Here is a 19,391-nt window from a genome sequence, read left to right as displayed (position 1 = left end):
GGCGCTGCACGGGCGGCCCAGCGTCTCCACTCGTCCCAATGGATCGCTTCACCTAAACTTTTTGGCAGCAGCAGCAGCAAGTCGGCCCATCCCCCATCTCAAGCTGCAGTGCATCAACCGCCCGCCCGCCGTCGACTCCCCGCGGGCACAATTGCGGTCCAGGATGAGCAGAGCACTGTTGCGCTCCGTGCTGGAGCTCCGGGCGGCGGCGCAGACGACGCCTCGCCGCCTCGCGCCGGCTTTCGTCACGTCGTCCTCGTCGTCGTCGTCGCCAATCCTCAGTAGCCAGCCGCCGAGCAGCTGCTCAAGACGCGGCTTCAACTCGACGACGCCCATCGTCGAGCCCGTCAACCAGCCTCACGTCAACAACGCGCCCAACCCCACCGAGAACCAGGTCCGCCCCCTCGCCTTCAAGAAGAGCCACCCCTCGCCGCCGCCCGCCGCCCCCGTCACCGGCGACTCGGTCCGCGCGCTCCTCCCGCTCCTCGCCGCCCAGCCCGGCGGCCACTACATCACGGTGCACATCCACGGCTTCCCCTACCTCGTGCAGGAGGGCGACCAGGTGCGCCTGCCGTTCCGCATGCCCGGCGTGCTGCCCGGCGACGTGCTGCGCCTCAACCGCGCCAGCGTCCTCGGCAGCCGCGACTACACCCTCAAGGGCGCGCCGCACGTCGACGAGAGCCTCTTCGAGTGCCGCGCCACCGTCCTCGGCGTCGAGTCGGAGCCCCTTCGCATCAAGGTCAAGACGAAGCGGAGGCAGCGCCGGAAGAAGCAGGCCAAGAGCAAGCACCGCTACACGATACTGCGTATCTCGGAGCTCACAATTAAGACGGCCGAGGAGGTCGACGAGCCGAGCGTATAGCGACGAGTGATTGGGACGAAGTCAAAGGATTTGCTCTGGAGCGAAGGGAAGGGCGGGGGAACCATGTATACCGACATCACTTTTGCAGTCAACCGCCTCGAACGCGGTGTAACACCTACCAGCCACGTGCTAGTTGTACAATAAATCAGTCATAACGTCACGCAGACAAGCCATTGAGTTTTTAAGCGATCATGTTGAGACCCCATCTCGAAGCCATTAAACATGTATGTGTGTTGACGCTAGTCTATGCTGGCTCCGGTGGGCATATGAGCGAGTGAAGAAGAGTAAGAAAAGTATTGATCTGTGTGCACTCATACACAAAATACGTCAAGTGGTATATGCAAGCGACAGTGAAGAAAACCCGCCATCCAAACTCCTCAACTCCAAGCCAAAGAGATTGACGCCCCGCCGTCCCATCCGCCGTGAGAAAATATGTAAAGCGCCAGTGGTCAGCCACGCTCAATCCTCAAGCAATGTGCCTTTGAGGAGTGAATTAGAGGCAGCGCCATGTCCCAATCAGTGCCTGCTCGCCATGGCCTTTCTGATGCTCGCCCAGTACGCCTGCGGCCAGACGCTCATGCTCTCCGCCTCGGTGGGCATGCGCTCGCGACACCTCGTGACGACGCTCTGGATGATCCTACCAAGCAGCTCCTCGTCAATGGGTAGCGCCTTGTCGGTGAGCTCGGCCGGGTACAGGAAAGGGTCCGTCTCGTGCAGCAGCTCCTCGCACGTCGGACGCATGTGGATGTCGCGGTTGAGGCAGCGCCTCATGGTGCGCAGCAGCGACGGCGGCACGGGCACGCCGCCCATGGCGCGCGAGGGAAAGTCGATGTGGTGGTCCCAGTTGATGATGGCCTGGCACCGCGCCATCTGGTTGGCGATGTGGCCAAAGGGCGGCAGCCCGTACACCATCTGGTACAGGATGCAGCCGAGCGACCAGATATCGCTCGGCTTGCCCAGCTTCATAAGCTTGGGCCGGCCGGGCAACCGTCCGCCACGCGGGTTGTTGGAGTCCATGAGCGACTCGGGCGACATGTAGTTGGGCGTGCCAATCTGCGTCTCTCGGTGGACGTTGACCGTCTCGTCCGTCTGGATGGCGTTGGCGATACCAAAGTCGATGAGCTTCAGCCGGCCGCGGACCAGCACAAAGTTGGCGGGCTTCAGATCTGAGTGCACAATGTCGTACTGGTGCACCGACTGAAGGCACTCGAGCATCTCCTTCCAGTAGCAGCGCACAAAGACGGGGTCGAACTTGGCGGCTTCGGGGTTCTGCCGCGACGTGAGGAGCTTGTTGAGGTCCAGCTCACCCATCTCCATAAGCTGCAGATGGTGTTAGTCAGAGCTCATCAAGCAAGAAGCGCTTTCATATCATCCAACTCACCAAGGTAAGCACCTGCTTTTCCGAATTCATTTCGTGGTCAAAGAGCTTGATGACGCGGTCCACGCTCGACAGCTTGCCCAGCAGGTCGATCTCGCCCTTGTATCCCTTGATGGTCGTCTCATCGGCGTTCTCCAGGGACACGCGCTTGAGGGCAAACATGTTGCCGTTCTCGGCCGTTACGCGATACACCTTGGCGCTGCCGCCGCGGCCGAGGCAGTCGAGCCTCGTGTAGCATTTGCCGTTGACCCTCAGCACGTTCCTCCGCTGCTTAGCCTGCGTGGTAGTGGCCGCGGCGCCGGCAGTCGACGTCGCGGCCTCCAGGACGGACATCTTGGGCGGTGGCGGCGGAGCCGCTCGATGGGGCGTGTTGTTGGTGATGGCGGCGAGCGGCTTCCTCGGCGGCGAGGCGGCCTTGAGCACGTTCAGGTTGATGTCGACGCTCAGCGGTCGAGGGTTCTTCTCCAACGGGTGGTCGACGGAAATCTTGGACCGCTTGTAGCTCGCGGGGACTTCATTCTCCTGATCGTGCGCCGACGGCATCTCGATGCGCATGGGCAGCATATGCTCTGGGATCTCATCCGCGCGCTTGGGCGGCAGGGGAAGGCCGCGCGGCGAAGGACGAGCCGATGCGGGCTCCTGGAGGTCAGCGTTAGAGGCATATCTCCGGTGAATAGCGCGCGCCGCAGCATTTCCACTAACGGGACTGCCCGAGTTGAAGTCGCGGATGCCGTCGGCGTAGTAGGACGCCTCGGCCTGGTGCTCGGGCTCTTGGCTGGCGATGAGCTCGCCGTTCTCGTCGGCGTCCTCCTCGCTTTGCCGTCTGCGGCCACGCCGCGCGGGGCCGCTGAGGAAGCTGCCGGGGATCTTGCCGACGCGCTTGACACGCATCGAGCTCTGCGGGTTCGGGATGTCATCAGCCCGGCCTCTGGAGGAGGGATGTCGCGACACGCTGCCATGACTAACATTTGCCGAGTTGCGCGCGACCGTCTCGGGCGCCTCGGGCTGCTCGAGCTCAGCCCCCTCGAGCGCTGATCTGTCGATGGCTGACCTGTCGACGGCTGACCTATCGATGACCGACTTGTCCACCGCCGACCGGTCGTAATTGGAGCGTCCCGATCCAGACGATGGACCTGAAGAGCCGACGCGGCTGCGGTTGCCCGACGAGCCCGTCACGATGCGCACGACACGCTCGCCGCGCGCAGGCGTGTTGACGTCGGGCCGCTGCTCCTCCTGCCGGGACTCGGGCCTCTCCTCGGGCGCCGCCGACCGCTCTCTCGCACCGCCCGTCCTGCTCGGCGGACGCGCCGGCGCGGCAGCCGTGCGCGCTGCCGCGGCGCCGGTGGATCTAGACATGGACGTCGAGCGGCGCTTCGAGGGCTGGATCTGGTTGAGGCTCTGGGGCGTGTTGCTGAGCCGCACCACTCGCTTCCTAACGGGGCTCGCCTCGCGGCTCGGGGGCTTCGACGACCGCGCCGGTTCAGCGGCCTGCACGCTGCCGGACCTCAGGTGCCTGCGGTCGGTGGGCGCAGCCGAAGCGGCGGACGAGTTCAATTGACTCGCGCGTCGTCGAGTCCTCGGCGGCGATGGCGGTCTCGTCGCGGCGGCGACCGCGGCCGCCTCGGGAACACCGTCGTTGAGCAGCGCCTTTGTGAGGGCGCTGAGCTTCATAGGCACAGGGATCTCGTCTTCGGAGCTGTCATCGTGGTGGTGGTATTGTTGCTGCTGCTGGTTGTGCTGTTGTTGTGATTGCTGGCCGTGGTGTTGAGGCTGCGAGTGTGACGGGCCTTCGGGCGCGGCGGGCGCGGGCTGGCTCTCGCTCCTGCTGAGCATCGGTCGTGACGGAGGACGCCTCAGTGCCTGACGCTGCGAGGTCCTCCGGACGGGGCCGCCGGCGGCGGTGGTGGCCATGGGCGTTGGTGAAGCCGTCGCCATTTGCGACAGTGCAGACGCGTCGGGGGCGGTGTAAGCAACAAGGCGATGGAGGCGATCTCCCCCCTACGCAAAGTGGATTGCCGTTCCGGAAGACTCCTCCCCCAGAAAAAAAAAGAATGAGGTGATGCACTGAGGAACAAGCTATAGGCCGATAATCACGGCGCGGCCATGGTCCGTAGCGAAGGGAGCTTTTTGTCGAGAAATTAATTCGCTGGGTGGTGGTGGTGTGTATGAGGCGCGTCTGATGGCATCGTCGTCGAAGGAATGGGGGCGGGCGGCTGCCGAGCGCCTGGATTATTTTGGCTGGCTTTGCCGGGCGGCCAATGGGAGCGCGGCGGGTTGCCGTGGGCAACGGGTGCTTGGGGCGGGTCCCGTCGGTGGCCTGTGGACTGTGGCCTGTGGTGGCTGCTGTCCTGCGGTGGCTGCAAGGCACGGTGGAGTGCGCTCGCAGGCAGGCGTCAGGTGGCCAACAGGCGATGGCGCTTTGCAGGTTTCCAATGCAGATGATGGCGAGCCGAGCCGCCGACGGAGCCCAGTTGTCAGTGCATGTATGTTTGTCCACGACGCTGTGCCTGCTCAGGTACGGCGCCGTAGCCGTGCTTTCCACTGCACGTCCCGATCCGGCAGTTTGTGTACTTCTATGCCTGGCCGTTCCTCCACAAGCGATCAATACAGCGCACCGAGGCAATGGACAGCATCCGGCAAGTAGATAAAATTGAAGAAATTTGTGCAATTACAATTCGCCAGTTCCTCCGCACGTCGCAGATACGTGCATCTCGACTTACAGACAACAAAACTCGGAGACGTGACTGACAGGACCACAGCGCCGCCCCAAGTCCAGCGCCCCACACACGCCGCCACGCCCTGCAAAGCCCGCCCTTCCGGGCAGTTGAAGCTCCCGTGCTTCCCTCGCTCGCCTCCCCACCTCGGGGCCCGTCCGGGGTCCGATTCGCCCGGACCAGCCCTGCGGACACCTACAGCTACCTACCACCAGCTACCAGGGCAGCTAATAAATCCTCACAAATCAAACCTCCCGCGACAACCCCCATAGTCACCCAAGCCACCACCACCACCACCGCCGCCGTCGAAACGCAAGCCCGCACCTCCGCGCATGGCCAGCGCAACAGTCCCATCGTCGCCTTGGCTCTAGCGCTCCCTTCTTTTCGTCCTTCACTTATTTCTTCCCTTTCGCGTCGGCCCCATCTGCGTATCCTCTTGCGGCCGCGAAGCGCTCGCTTTCATCCCCCCACGCCATACACTCCTTTTCTTCGACCCGTCCGTTGTTGGCCCGTCATGGCGTCCGACAGGAGGGCGCGGCCGTGGACCCGCGTCCTCTCCCTCGCGCTCGTCCTCGTCCTCCTCTGCGGCGCCGCCCACGCCTCGGTCGGCGACCGCCTCCCCGAGTTTAAGCAATGCCTCGAGGCAAGTCCCCTTTCGCGTCCTCCGTGGCTTGGGGTCCGCTCGCCCGCTAACGTCCGTCGCTCGACGCAGGTCTGCAAGGCTGAGAACTGCGGTCCCGGCAAAGACCACACCCCGATCCGTACGTCGACGCTGTCCTCCCCGCCGAGCATCCCTGCGCGTGCATACCCGTCGAAGATGACCATGTGGTCGTGCTGCCGCTGCCACTGCCGCTGCTGGACTCATACCGGGCATTCTGCTAATCGCGACTGCACGACATAGCCCTCCGCCGCCGCCTCCTCTTCTGGACCTGCGCCTCCGAGTGCGACTACACGTGCCAGCACATCGTGACCAACGCCCGCGTCGCCTCCGGCCAGCCCGTCGTCCAGTTCCACGGCAAGTGGCCCTTCCACCGCCTCCTCGGCATGCAGGAGCCCTTCTCGGTGCTCTTCTCCCTCGGCAACCTCGCCGCCCACTGGGACGGCCTCGGCAAGGTCCGCGCCCGCATCCCCGCCTCGTACCCGCTCCGCCCCTGGTACGTCTGGCTCGCCCGCGTCGGCATCGCCTCGTGGGTCTTCTCCGCCGTCTTCCACACCCGCGACTTCCAGGCCACCGAGGAGCTCGACTACTTCGCCGCCGGAGCCAACGTCCTCTACGGCATGTACTATACCCCGATTCGCGTCTTCCGCCTCGATCGCAACACCCCGCGGAGGCGCTCTCTCCTCCGCGTGTGGTCCCTCCTCTGCGCATCGCTCTACCTCTGCCACGTCGCCTACCTCAAGCTCGTCCGCTGGGACTACACCTACAACATGGCCGCCAACGTCGCCGCCGGCGTCGTCCAGAACATCCTCTGGAGCTGGTTCAGCTACAACCGCTACCGCACCTCGCGCCGCACCTGGGCCATCTGGCCGGGTCTCGTCGTCGCGTGGGTCATGTTCGCCATGAGCATGGAGCTCTTTGACTTTCCGCCCTGGCTCGGGTGCATCGATGCGCACAGCCTGTGGCACCTCATGACCATTGGGCCCACGTTGCTGTGGTACAAGTACGTGACCTCTCTAGCCCGCCTTCTTCTCCCCTGACCCCCTTGTCTCGCTAACGCGCACCAGCTTCCTTGTCAAGGACGCCAACGACGACATTGCCGGAACGGAGCGCCTCAAAGCATGATGAGATCGGATGATTCGTGTATATACCAAGCACAGCTGATTACACAGAGCGCCATTTTTTGCCCCCTGGGCCACGACTGCCATGCGGTCTCTCTACATTTTGACACCGCTTCAGACATCGTCCAGCAGATACATTGATAACTCGCAGCGAATTCCAAGCATCCGTCCCAGCCTTCACGCCGCAGCGACATGTTCGCCAACAAACAGCCAAACGCCGCATCAGTAAGCCAGAGGTTCTCGCGCCGCGCACAGAAAAAGTCATTATTCGCCGAGTCCATTGAAGCAAATACATGGCATCGCCCTAGTCTATGTAGGAAGAATCGTTTCATCGCGTCGTCTCCGCATCGGAAAAGGTCGGGGAAAGGTGGTGTCGCGTCGACCCGTGGCCGTGGCCTGCCAGGGGTCATTCCGCCCTCTCCCATAAAGGGTTGGCGTATTGAGGCACACCGCTCGCCGCGGCGGCGGTACTCGGCCAGGGCGAGTGCGGTATCACAGGACGTGAGCACGTCGTGGCTGCTCCAACGGGGGCAGTCGTCTGTCACGTCGGGTCAGCCAGCGCCTCACGTGCTGAGCAGGTCGCGAACGGACAGGCCACGCCCACTGGCGTTTGTGCCTCGCCTATCGTTATTGAGCATCAACAACGCCGCCGTCGCCTCCTGGTCGAGGTCGCTCTGGGGGTTCAAGGCGGGGCTCGTCAGCGTCGACCCCGAGGCCGACATGTTGCCCTGGGAATAGAGGCCGTTGTGTTGGGGCCCGAAGGCGGGCGAGGCGCCGGCGGACGCACTGTAGCTGTAGTGGCGCTGGTCCGTCGAGACGGACGAGTACGAGTGCTGGCGGTGGCGCGAGTCCTGGGCGTGCAGGGCCGGTGAGACCGACGACTGGTGCGAACGCTCAGGGTTGCCTGCGAATCGGGGCGAGGCCGTGTCCGAGTCTGTCATCTCGACGTCCCCCGCGGGATCCTCGTGGAACGTCGGGTGGAACTCGCGGATGGGCGGGAGCGGGTTGTGCGACGACTCGGCGCGACTTTGCGCCTCACCGTGCTGGGCCTTGAGCTTGGACACGCAGTCTTCGAGGTATCGGACATAGTCGATTGAGGCCTAAGGGCGAATTTGGATGAGCATCGCATCGGGGAATGAGGGCATCACACCCTGATGGGTCATGCATTGCGCAAGGGGGGGTTACCACGAACCTGTAGGATGGCCAGTTTGTGCATCTCGCCCGTGCACGCGGGAATCATGTTCTTGAGCACGGCGAACTCCTCGTTCATCTTGCTGCGTCGCCTCCTCTCGATAAGACTGTGGGCCGTCTTCCTGGCAATCTTGCGACCGGCGGCGCTCGTGGCGCTCGGCTGCTTCTTCTTGCCCTTGTCTGTCGCGGCTCCGGAGCCCGCAGACTTGCCAGCGTTGGCGGCCCCTTTGGCGCCGGACTTTCCAGAGTCCTTGGCGGAGGGGGCCTCGGCGGCCTCTTCCTGGGCGCGAGGCTTCATTTGGATAATCTTCCTCGACCTGGTCGGCGGGGGCGGGAGGGCAAATGACGTATCCTTGGTCTCTTTGGCGGTGGAAGACCTCCGGCGGGATTTAACAGTCTCGGCGGCCTGCAACGGATACGGGCCTTGGGGGGAGCTCAAGGGCGGCGGTGCGTAGGCAGAGTGTGTGGGGGTCGTGTGCTTCGCATCTGTAGGAGAGACGCGAGCACCATCGTGTAGGGCGGGCGGAGGGAGCTCAAAGGAAAGGTGTAGGGACGATAACTGTTGAACGCCGTCCTTGCCCTTGATATCCGTGGAGGAGCCAGGGGTAGGGGGAAGGGCAGGGCGCGGCATGGCGGAGACTGATGGTTAAAAAGGCCTCTTGGCTCGGCAGCAACGGCTCAGCTGGGTTAAACCAGGTCACGGCATGCAGTAGCTTGCACGCTGCGATTTGCTGGGCGTCGAGGTCCAGGGACTCGAGGCACGCGGCCAAGTACCGAGGACTGCGAGCTACGCAGTCACCTGTCCGGGACGAGCAGTGCCGTACGTACCCACGGGCGTGTAAGTGACCAGACACGCGATATTTCGATGGGCCGTTCCAGCGGACGGGGGGGCCGTGCCGCAGGTACTGGCTAGCTAGTTTCGATGAGGGCCCGAACGGGACAGACGGGGGCAGGACGGGGGGCCCACGGGCAGACGTGCGTGCGGTATGCGGCGACTGCGGCGCGAGGGAACCTTTGGGTGCTGTGCCAGTGTTGTGCTGTGTCGGAAGGGGTGGGCGCGGCCGTGGGCTGCGCGGCAATGGGGATCCGGGCTGCGCTGCGGCGGCGACGGCGGGCGGGCGGGTCGTAACGTACGTAGTCACGCCGGACGACTCACACGAGCTGGAGACTGGGCGAGCGTACGGGTAGAGTCAAGCGAACACGGGCCAGCTGTTCTTTGTATGGCGGCGATCCGTCGGCTGTCCCCTATCTCGGTCCTTATCTAAAGGCGCTCTCTGTCGGTTGATTGCGGACCCGTGAAAGCGAGGGAACGGGCTCGAAGAGGGTGGTGGTTTTTGGGCGCGTGGCACACAGGTGGCGGCCCAGGCGGTCGAGATAGCAGGCGGCCGGTGTAAGTGGGACTTGCGCGACGGTCGACTCCAGAGGGTGGTCGGCAGCGTGGAAGTTCCAAAACGAGGGGATCACAGGCGAGCAGCAGCGTCGGCGAGCGTCGAAGGGGTTTGCGAGAAGGGGGAAGAGGAAGAGGAAGAAGAGAGGAAGGGGAGATGGGGGATGGGAAGGAGATGGGTAGGTTGGAAAGATAGGTAAGGCAGTTACGGCACGGCGAGACAGTCTTTCCTTCCACAACAACCGACCGACCACCTGTTGGTACTTGTATCCGGCACTGTGCCTACTGAAGATACGCCTTGGGCTGGGGGCATGGATGGGCACGAGCATGGGCAGCAGCATCCCTCCCCCGTGGATGGACGAGTGGATTGATGGATGGATGGCTGGCTGGCTGGCTGGCTCAATCCATTCCCTCTCCTCGATTGGGGCTCCCGGCCCGCACCCCGTGGGCAGCAGAAAAACAAGCCGAGCCGACCAAAAGGCGCCGGACGGAGGCAAGCCAAACCCACGGGGCGGGCGATTTGCAGCGTCCGCGTGCATCCACGACGTGCGGCGGGCGGGCGGGCGAGCGAACGGCCTCGACGCTCGACGACAGATTGACCAAGCATCATCGAGAAAATGGTCGCGTGCTCGCCGAGGCGCTGCGTGCCGGCCCGCGAATCACAGCGCCGCCCTCGCCCATGTGGGCAGACTCCCGTCTGGCGGTGGGGGGGGGCCTTGCGGCTTGGTGCCTCCCGGGCCCCCAAGCTCCTGTCGCTAGGTCGCTCTGTTGAACGACCGTGGAAGACACACCTTCAAGACGGATTTGCCGTCAGGGTCCCGCCCGCGCCCACGCCCACGCCCGCCGTCCCCGAATTCATGTTGCATGCGCATGAGCATGGCATGGCATTGGGGCATGGCATGCCTCTACGAGCACACAACAGTACAGTACCCAACTGTACCTCGACCCGGCGGCGCCGCAGAGCGAGCACTCAGCAGCACAGCACAGCACCGACCCTCACCGTAAACGATGCACATCACGACAACGACGACAACCGTCAACCGACCACTGCTAAAAGCAAACTGCGCCTCCGTCCTCCACCCCCAGCAAGCAAGCATCCATCCAAGCATCCAAGCACCGGCAAATGGCAGCCTCTCTCCACCCGCACGGGGCTCCGGCGCCCCAAGCCAGCCAAACTCCTCCCGCCCCCCTTGCCCTCCCCCCCGGTTGCAGTCGTGATCGTGTGAGGGTTCCCTGAGCGAGCACGTGTCCACCTTGCCACCCCGTTCGCGAGCGAGCGACGACAACGGGCTGCGCTTGGAACGCCAGGCACGCACGCGTCCGGGACTGCGGCACCCGCGATGGCTTGCCCGCCCACCGTGCGAAGCCGAACGAAGAGGGGAAAAGATCACTGAGTCGAGAGAAAACGGGGCTCGATGCAAACCCGAGGCTGTACGACGACATTGATGAAGAGCGGCAGTGACACTCCCCCCGGGAGTGACGTGAGTCCCCCTGTAAGTGGCCTGTGCTCCTCTCGCGAGGCACAGCATCGGATCGCGTGTCACGCATATAACCGCAGAAAACCAGCAACAACAAGTACATAATAACGGTACACATGCCGCGCGTCCAACAACAGGCGCGTGAGGGAAATGTCCCCCTTCTTCCCCGCGGATACGGAACCCGATGAAGAACGTTCTGCAAAGTAAAAACCACCCTTCGCATCCTGGGCTTTTTGACACCGGACAGCGCCCTCCCCGTCTCCCGTCGAGGCCGAGAGCTGAGACGTCCCCGGCAAGTTCCAGCCCCATCTCACGCACGACAACCCTTCCCTCCCCCCCCCCTTTGGCACCTCGTGTGAATACATGGCACAGTATTCGGTACACTCTCTGGTCCAGTAGGTACAACGTTCTCACAGTACGTTCGTCCCGAGTAGTAAAAGCTCCCCCCAGCAAGAATTGCGTGAGCCCGCCCCAAAAAGGGGAACGACGCAGGACAACAACCCAAGGTTTTCCGGGGTTTCATCGACGACACACCCAGGCGACGCAACCTTCATCATCTGTCGCATGGACAATGCCACCCACGCAGCACAGCACAGCAAAAGCACATGCCTACCTCCTCCTCCCTCACCTTGTGAGGTGAGGTCCCAGTCTTCCCCCCCTCCCCAATCATGTTAAATCCAGACCCCATCGAAAGAAGGGCCAAGCTTTCTTGGCCCCCCTGTTAGAACCTCCTCTGCGCGAGCGCTTGTGCAACCCCAACCTTACTCGTACGACGCCAGCGCCATCCGGCTCCACCGAACATGGAGAGAAATGCCTGCCTGCTCTTTCGCAAGGTGACCCCCCTCCCCCCTGGCAAGCACTCCCTCCCTCCTCGACAGGCGGGCATGTGCTTCGTACGATGCCCCCCCGGACGGGTTCACCGCGCCGCCGAGCTGAAGGTTCATCAGTGACGGAGTGCTACGTACTATTTGCTTGGCCTTGTTTTTTTTGTGCCAGCCATGCATGGGTGGCTGGCTGCCTGTTGCAATGCTCCCTTTACCCTTTTTGTGACGGCATGCGCAGCAAGGACCACCCCTTGCGACGATACGACCCTCTCTCTTACAAAGTAAACGCGCGCTGTCAATGCCAAGTCATTTGTCAGATGGGGCGGCCACACAGGCAGCTTTCATTAAGTCGTAAGAGCCCTCCCTCTGCAGCTACGTTTTGAAATGTGCTTCCCACGCGGAAGCGTCCTAGATGGTGTTTACATGCGCCGCCGTCGATGCCAGTCGGCTCGAATGAATGGGCCAGGCACTGAGCCTCCGTCCTCCTCTCCTCGACGGAATGATCCAATTACATCAACCAACCGACCCCTCTCTCCCTTTTAAACCTCATTGCTCGGGTACTCGACCTTGGTGGTCGCGTTAAACTCCTCCTTGATGGCGCGCATGTTGACGAAGCGCGTCAGCAGGTTGGGGCTGCCGGCCTTGTCGTCGGTGCCGCTGGCGCGCGAGCCGCCAAAGGCCTGCTGGCCCACGACGGCGCCGGTGCTCTTGCAGTTGATGTAGAAGTTGCCGGCGGCGTTGCGCAGCTTCTCCTCGGCGAACCGCACGGCCTCGCGGTCCGCGGCGAAGATGGATCCCGTCAGGCCGTAGTCGGAGGTGCCGTCGACCAGCTCGCACGCCTTGGCGAAGCTGTCCGGGGCGGCGTCGTCGTAGACGTAGACGGTCAGGATAGGGCCGAAGAACTCGGTCGACAGGAACTTGTGGGCGGGGTTGGAGGTCTGGTAGATGGTGGGCTGCACAAAGTAGCCCTTGGACGAGTCGTAGGCGCCGCCCGTCAGCAGCTCCATCTCCTTATCGGCGTTAGCCTCGTCGATGGCGCCCGACAGCTTCTTGAAGGAGGCGGCGTGGATGACGGGGCCCATGAAGTTGGAGTGGTCCCAGGGCTGGCCGACGGTGAGCTTCTTGGTCTCGGCGACGAGCTTGTCCTTGTACGCGGGCCAGATCGACTTGGGGACGTAGACGCGCGAGGTGGCGCTGCACTTCTGGCCCTGGAACTCGAAGGCGCCGCGGACGGTGTGGATGGCGGCGTTGTCCACGTCGGCCGACTTGTGGATCAGGTGGAAGTTCTTGCCGCCAGTCTCGCCGACGATGCGCGGGTACGACTTGTAGCGGCCCTCAGCGACACCCTGGCCGATGGCGCCGTACAGCTTGCGGAAGACGGCCGTGCTGCCGGTGTAGTGCAGCGCGGCGAACTCCTTGTGGCCGAGAGCGACCTTTGTGATCTCCTCGGGGTTGCCGGGGACGAACTGGATAACGTCCTTGGGCAGGCCGGCCTCGACCAGGATCTTGTAGACGAGGTAGTTGGAGGCGATGGCGAAGTCGCTGGGCTTCCAGACGACGACGTTGCCCATGAGGGCGGGGGCGCCGGGGAGGTTGCCGGCGATGGCGGTGAAGTTGAAGGGGCTGACGGCGTAGACGAAGCCCTCAAGCGGGCGGTACTCGAGGCGGTTCCAGACGCCGGCGGCGTTGTGCTCGGGCTGCTGGTTGAGCAGCTCCTGGGCGTAGTGGACGTTGAAGCGGAAGAAGTCGGCGAGCTCGGCGGCGGCGTCGATCTCGGCCTGCCAGGCGTTCTTGCCCTGGCCGAGCACCGTGGTGGCCATGATCTCGTAGCGGTACTTGCCAGCGACCAGGTCGGCGGCCTTGAGGAAGACGGCGGCGCGGTCGGCGAAGGGGAGCGCCTCCCAGGCGGGCTTGGCGGCGAGGGCGGCATCGATGGCCTTGGACACGTCGGCGGGCGTGGCCGTGTGGTAGTTGGCCACCTTGGTCGCGTGGTCCGACGGGTTGAGCTGGTGGGAGAGCGACGACGTCTTGATCTGGGGGGGGCAAGGGTCAGCGGCGGCGGTCACTCGCAGGCATCCAGCGTTGGCAGTGCTCGACCAGCGATGGCGGGACTTACCTCCTTGCCGCCGACGACGACGGGAACCTCGAGGGGCAGCTTCTGCTGGAGCTGCTCGATGGCGGCCGTGAGGCCCTGGCGCTGGGCGCTGCCCTTGGCGTAGTGGTGCTATTTCCAGTCCTCCCGTCAGCGATGCCGATCCACAAAGGCAGAAGATATCCGGAGAGGCCATCCCCAGAGTCGTCAACGAGGTAAACTCACGTTGGGCTCGTTGGCCACCTTGGGGGTCCTCCAGGTGGCGAGGGTGCCCATGCTCATGCGCTGGGCGGGCGCGCGGCTGCCGGCGCACCGCAGGCCCTGGGCGCTAGCCCTGCTGAACATGACCGACTTCATCGTGGAGCGCTGGTGCTGTCTGTGCTTGACAAACGGTCCAGAGGAATCGAGACGACGAGGGCGATGACGAGGACGAGGAGGGATGAAGATGGTCGACGTCCGGGGCGTGGTGGTGGAGGGAGGCTCGCCGATTCGGTGGGTTAAAGGCGACGAACACCACTTTTCCTCACCACCACCGCAACCGCACAGCTTATGTGTCGCGTCGAGGAAAGCTCCCTTCGGCTTATCGCGGTTTAAATGCACCAGGGCGGGGCCTGCAGTGGGTCAGGGCCCCATGACGTTCGCCGCTACAGGCGCATCTGGGCTTCCCCGGCTTCCATGTTCCAGGGGCCTGCTGAGCTCAACCCACGCAGTGCTGGGGGGGGAACCTGAGCCGGCGCTCCGCCATTGGCCAATCGCCCGCTATCCGCCACCGGCACCTGCGCCGACAGGACGGGGGGGGCGGTTGGGCGTCCCCCCGACTTCGGCCTCCCGCCCTCACCGTCCCACACCTTGGTTCCCGTGTCGAGCCGTTCGTGCGCCTTCGCCTCTGATGCAGATTGATATCACACGACTAATGGAAACTGTACGTATGGCGCACGATTGCTCAAACGTGTGTCTCCGTGACCGCCCCAAATTTTTTAGAGCCCACCCGCGCGTGCGCGAGCCGTGCCTTGCCGCGCCCCCGGATTCTCCGACTCTGTCTTCCCCCAGACGAGACAAGACCCAGCTTGGAACGCTGTCTCTCCGCCAACCGGACCTGACAAGGGGCAGTCAGTCGGACACGGGCACGCAACGACAACGCCACCGCTGCGACCATCACGGCAGAAAAAGGAACATTCATATCAAATACTCGATTGACAGGCTCTACACACATAGTAGTCACACACTGCCCGACACCCAGCCTACTTCACCACTGGACAAGAGCAAGCTAGGCTCACAGTGTCCCGCTGTGCATTTCCATCCGCGTCTCCTCCTTGCTCTTCTTCTAGGAGCAAGTGGCGGGATCCTGCTGATCGATCGGCTTCCGACGGTTGATCTTGACCGTGCACTTGTTGAAAAACTTATGGCACTGCGATCCGCAAAGTCAGCGCCGGTCACACGCCAACAACATCTCATATGCGAGAACCCTCGTAGAAAGGGGCGGGAGGGGGGCGATCACTCACCTTTGCGTTTGCCTTGCACGGCACCTCGTACTTGACATTTTGATAGTAGTATTCGCAGTGGTTTGTATACTTGGTGAAGCATTGCTGTTGGATGGAAAGGGACCTGGTCAGCCCATCTTGCTCTCTCTCTCTCTCTGTCTCTCTTTACTGGATATCAAATATCATGAAGGGCAATTATTCGTTACGTACCCCTTCGATGCTGGCAGGCATGGATTCGTCCTTGGGGGGCCTGGACATGGCGCTCCCGGCATTGACCCCGGAGATGGCCATGACTGCGAGTCCAAGAGTCCACTTCATATTGACGTGTGCGGAAATTGCAACAAGAATATTGTAGCGGTAATAGTAAAAAGGCGTAAATGTAAATTGTAAACTGAGGCTGGATGTTGGCTGTGAGCAACAGACTCTTCAACGAGGCGACAACCGTCATCATTTATACACGACATGTTGCTCTAAAGTTGACGCATCCCAGTGTCCAAGCGAACAAGTTGAGCTTTCCTCAGAATAGCATTCAACGCGTTCCCACGCCTGAATATAGTTCGTCGCGAAAAAGTGGCATGGAGCGACGCGTGCGAGCACTTTATGAAAACTCACGGACGCATACGTAACTCGGGGTAGGGCCCGAAACGAAACGCATAAAACAGCTGATCCGAGTGTTTCTTGCCAAATGTTCAACTACGTGTCGGGGTCTGTCCCGCAGTCCCCCCTCCGAACCACACACCCGAATCTCAGCTCGACAGCACGGACCCCGCGAGATCCAGCCAGCACTGGCAATGCACGAAACTAAGCATTACTATGCGAGGTAGAAAGTACGAAGTGCTAACCAAGGTAGATGTGACAATACTTGTACAGCAAGCACAGGATACTCCAGCAAGCCCGTTGCACCCAACTACAAAAACTACCCAACTTTTCGTCTGCATCTCGAAATCCAAAGCATCTTCATCTTGGTATCTCGCGTCGTCGTCATCCTTGCGCAATAGGTATCCCTGCAAAACACATCCTCATGTCGGCTCATATAGCACGAGCCCACCAGCCGTCACAAGGCCCTCGCTGTAACACGCATGGCCATTAACGCGTCGACCCCGGTGTCGCCCGCCCGGACGCCGGTCGCTTCTCGTACCGCAGCGAGGGCACGGTGAAGCCATAGCCCTGGGTCTTGCCCTCGGGGTCGTGCTGGTCAATCTCGACATTGATGCAAATGTCCAGACTGCCATCGTTGCCGCGTCCGTGCGTCTCCGGACTTGCGGCCTTGTGCTTCGTGCCGGCATCCACCTCTCCGCGGTGCATCTGGGCGTGTCCGTCTCTCCCCAGGAACGACTCGATGGAGCTTCCGTTTTGCGCCAGTCCGTCGACATTGTCTCCCGGTGTCGTTGGCGAATTCTCCGTCAGCATGGCAAAGTTACGGCTAGGCATCGTGCAATGGTTGCCGTTGGCCGTCTTTGACGAGTCGCCAGGGTCCTTGTCGAAAAAGTCGAGCAGCGTCTCATCTGTGTCGCGGTTCAAGTGGTGGATCTTGTTCCTTTTAGCCAGAAGATTTGCAACCGCCGCAGGCGGCGGTTTGTTGACAATAGCCGACGACACGACGTTGGCCATGTAGCGGTTGTCCTGCTCGACCGGCACCTTGAGCTTTGGGTTGGAGTAGAACCGTCCCAGGGCGGCCAAGTGCACGTCGCCTCCGAGAATCGTAACGCGAACAGAGTACTCGGCAGCAATCGCCTGCATCTGCTCAATGAGCTGAGCGCGTTCAACCTTGTGCGTCTTTGCCGTGTAATGGTCGTCCAAGTCGTCCAGCAAATCCACGCTGCCATCGAAGTGGTTGAAGAGACCCCCGCCGAGGCCGAAGCGGCGGTTTAGAAACTTGATGGGCCCGATGATGGGGCTGCGTAGAACGTTTTCGAGCCACGTGAGGCGCTACTTCACCGTCAGCAACCTTTTGTCTTGCTGTGGAACATGGAGCTCATACCGGATACGCAATGGGAATGCCGAGGAGTAGGATCAGGTGCTTGATGGGCTGCGAAGAGCCTGCCGCAGCGCTCAGCTCGCTCCGCACGCGCTCGAAGATGAGCTGATACGTTTCAGGATAATTGACTTGATGTCGAGTTCGCTGTGTCATACCGTAAGCATTTCGTCCGCATACAGCATGGCGTGCATCGTCTCACCTCGGTTCTTGCGTCGAGCCCCACGAGGGCGATGCGAGCCCCGAGTCGGGTGAACATGTTGAACGAGTGCTCGGCGACATATGGCCCGGGCTTCTTGCCGACAATGTACTGCTTGTCCGACCTTTGCGGCGCGACAAAGGTGTCGATGAGCTGGTTCGGGTCGGGGCCCGGAGACTCGCCGTCAGAGTCGAGATGATCTGGTCAGGTCAGTTCGGCCGCGCCTCCATACGTCGTCCAACTGAGACTCACCCGAGGTGTACGTCGACGCCGGCGGAGGCAGGTGGTGCTGAAACAGCATGTAGTACTTGTGCGCAGTGCCACCGATTCCGCGGAACACGTCACATCGCATGAAGTGGTCGGTGTATGAGCCGAACCCATCGATAATCTGCCCGCACTGTCAGCAAGCGTCACTCCGGCCCGGCAAAATGCTAGTGACTGACGTCGTGGTCGTCCCAAATGTTGAGCTGGGGGATCTGTCCATTGGCCGAGGCAAAAGGCTTCGAGCTGTACCAGCGAATGTAGTTCTTGAGATAGTAGTCGTCGCATTCGGCCCGGAGCGTCTCGGGGAACGGGAAGTCGCGCCGCTTCTTGGGATTTCCAATGTCCGTCCACGGGCGCAGCGGGCCGTTGACTCGAATGCCGTCGTTGTAGATCTGGTCGCCGCCGCCAACCATGACGTGGAAGGGGGCGCGCTCGTGCTTGCGCATCACGTCGTTCCACAACGGCGCGCCGCTGAAAGCTTCCTCGTCGGTGCCGACGCTGAAGCCGTTGCACGAGTGAAACATGATTCGCATGGACTCGCTGGCCGCGGGGACGAAGAAGCTGTTGACCTGGGGCTTGTACTTGCTGGCGAAGCGCACGTCGGGTATCTCATACTCGTACTTGGTCTCAGCGGATTCAATTGGCACGTCAATGGGGAACGCCCAGAATGTGTTGCGCTTGTCGGAATACAGGCGCTCTGCCTCGAAACGCCTGTCGGCGGAGGTGCCATTGACAGCCCCGTTGGCGCCGTTGAGGCCGTTGGCGGCGGCGGGAGAGGGCTGCCTGGCGCTGTCAACCCGTCGCAAGATCAGCGTCGGCTGATAAAGAACGTCTTTGCCGCCGCCATTCATGACAATCAGTACGCTTCCGTACCACCGCCCTTCTTCCATGCGGCGATAGTTGAGCAGCGGGCCGCAGGCGACCTCCCGGCCGTCATGCGCCTCGCTTGGCGCTTGCTGACCGGCGGCTTGCGGAGCCTGTCCCGCGGCGACCGTGATGGGTTGATGATTGCCACTGCTGGCTCCATCGCCCTTGGGCTCAACGCGAGACGAGTTCAGGAAGTCGGCAAGGGGCTCTGTCGTGCCGCTATTGACGGGATCGCGCGCCTGGGAACCTGCATGCTTGTGAAAGGCCGCCGACTCCTGGTGTCGCCATCGACTCGCGGAAGAGTACGGGTTATGCTCAAGCTCCGGGCGGAGGTTGCCGTTGTCGTCCTGCGATGCCATATTCGTCGCCGGCTCGTCTGAGATGCGCTCTGTCGGATTGGAAGCTGCCGTGAGTGCTTAGTGTTGGGCCACAGGTGGGCGAGGCGACGTATTTACGCCGGAACGCCTACAGTGTCTCAGAGAGAGGTGCCCGATGGTGTGGTCGCCTCAAGCTACCAGACAATCTGCGCCCGCTTGCCTTGTACGAATACCGTCTCGTGGGGCCTCGTCGCGATTGCCTTGCTGGACGGAGGTTTGAACCGAGGCGTTGAGGCAAGGAGAGATTGGCGATGGGTGCTTGCAGCGACAGCAGAGAGCTCGAGGGAGCTTGGGAGGATGCGCTGAGCCGCCGTGTGTGACGCCATGGGCTGGGCGCAACCTGCTCAGGCGGACCAGGATGGCTTGCCTTGGCGCAAGCCGTCCGAGCTACTGCTCACAAGCTAGGTCGAGGCAGGCCAATTGCAGGGCATCTTGGGCAAATCTTGGGCAAACCGAGGCCTGTGGTTGGCCTGCAATCTGCAGCAAGCCGTGGCATGACATGGGCGTTTCCGCGTGCTCATCT

The 19,391-nt window shown here is 62.3% G+C and overlaps 7 protein-coding genes across 7 annotated transcripts; 2 read left to right on the top strand and 5 right to left on the bottom strand.

The window, feature by feature from the left end:
* Positions 1-163: 163 nt before the first annotated feature.
* PLICBS_007168 (mitochondrial 54S ribosomal protein bL21m) lies at positions 164-862 on the top strand (the record flags this gene model as incomplete). The annotated part of the gene is made up of 1 exon (XM_018320581.2): positions 164-862. The coding sequence occupies one exon, from the start codon at positions 164-166 to the stop codon at positions 860-862; it is 699 nt and encodes a 232-aa protein (XP_018180478.2).
* Positions 863-1,378: 516 nt separating this feature from the next.
* On the bottom strand, positions 1,379-4,151 carry PLICBS_007167 (dual-specificity kinase, spindle pole body (SPB) duplication and spindle checkpoint function; the record flags this gene model as incomplete). The annotated part of the gene is made up of 4 exons (XM_018320580.2): positions 1,379-2,182; positions 2,244-2,879; positions 2,943-3,137; positions 3,207-4,151. 4 exons carry the CDS (start codon positions 4,149-4,151, stop codon positions 1,379-1,381), a joined length of 2,580 nt encoding a protein of 859 aa, XP_018180477.2.
* A 1,317-nt stretch (positions 4,152-5,468) lies between these two features.
* PLICBS_007166 (uncharacterized protein) lies at positions 5,469-6,737 on the top strand (the record flags this gene model as incomplete). The annotated part of the gene is made up of 3 exons (XM_018320579.2): positions 5,469-5,715; positions 5,856-6,615; positions 6,680-6,737. The coding sequence occupies 3 exons, from the start codon at positions 5,469-5,471 to the stop codon at positions 6,735-6,737; spliced, it is 1,065 nt and encodes a 354-aa protein (XP_018180476.2).
* A 559-nt stretch (positions 6,738-7,296) lies between these two features.
* PLICBS_007165 (uncharacterized protein) lies at positions 7,297-8,555 on the bottom strand (the record flags this gene model as incomplete). The annotated part of the gene is made up of 2 exons (XM_018320578.2): positions 7,297-7,833; positions 7,926-8,555. The coding sequence occupies 2 exons, from the start codon at positions 8,553-8,555 to the stop codon at positions 7,297-7,299; spliced, it is 1,167 nt and encodes a 388-aa protein (XP_018180475.1).
* Positions 8,556-12,152: 3,597 nt separating this feature from the next.
* Positions 12,153-14,062, bottom strand: PLICBS_007164 (1-pyrroline-5-carboxylate dehydrogenase; the record flags this gene model as incomplete). Its single annotated transcript, XM_018320577.2, has 3 exons — positions 12,153-13,646; positions 13,730-13,837; positions 13,931-14,062. The coding sequence occupies 3 exons, from the start codon at positions 14,060-14,062 to the stop codon at positions 12,153-12,155; spliced, it is 1,734 nt and encodes a 577-aa protein (XP_018180474.1).
* A 967-nt stretch (positions 14,063-15,029) lies between these two features.
* Positions 15,030-15,504, bottom strand: PLICBS_007163 (uncharacterized protein; the record flags this gene model as incomplete). Its single annotated transcript, XM_065601122.1, has 3 exons — positions 15,030-15,113; positions 15,208-15,291; positions 15,397-15,504. 3 exons carry the CDS (start codon positions 15,502-15,504, stop codon positions 15,030-15,032), a joined length of 276 nt encoding a protein of 91 aa, XP_065457194.1.
* A 768-nt stretch (positions 15,505-16,272) lies between these two features.
* PLICBS_007162 (uncharacterized protein) lies at positions 16,273-18,850 on the bottom strand (the record flags this gene model as incomplete). Its single annotated transcript, XM_018320575.2, has 5 exons — positions 16,273-17,115; positions 17,168-17,308; positions 17,364-17,560; positions 17,613-17,748; positions 17,804-18,850. The coding sequence occupies 5 exons, from the start codon at positions 18,848-18,850 to the stop codon at positions 16,273-16,275; spliced, it is 2,364 nt and encodes a 787-aa protein (XP_018180472.2).
* Between the last annotated feature and the right edge of the window lie 541 nt (positions 18,851-19,391).

The sequence above is a fragment of the Purpureocillium lilacinum genome, assembly GCF_023168085.1.
Source record: "Purpureocillium lilacinum CBS 284.36 DNA, scaffold_5, whole genome shotgun sequence".
NCBI classification, from domain to species: Eukaryota; Fungi; Ascomycota; class Sordariomycetes; order Hypocreales; family Ophiocordycipitaceae; genus Purpureocillium; species Purpureocillium lilacinum.
The sequence above is the reverse complement of the archived record's forward strand: the minus strand, read 5'-3'. Positions and strand labels throughout refer to the sequence as shown.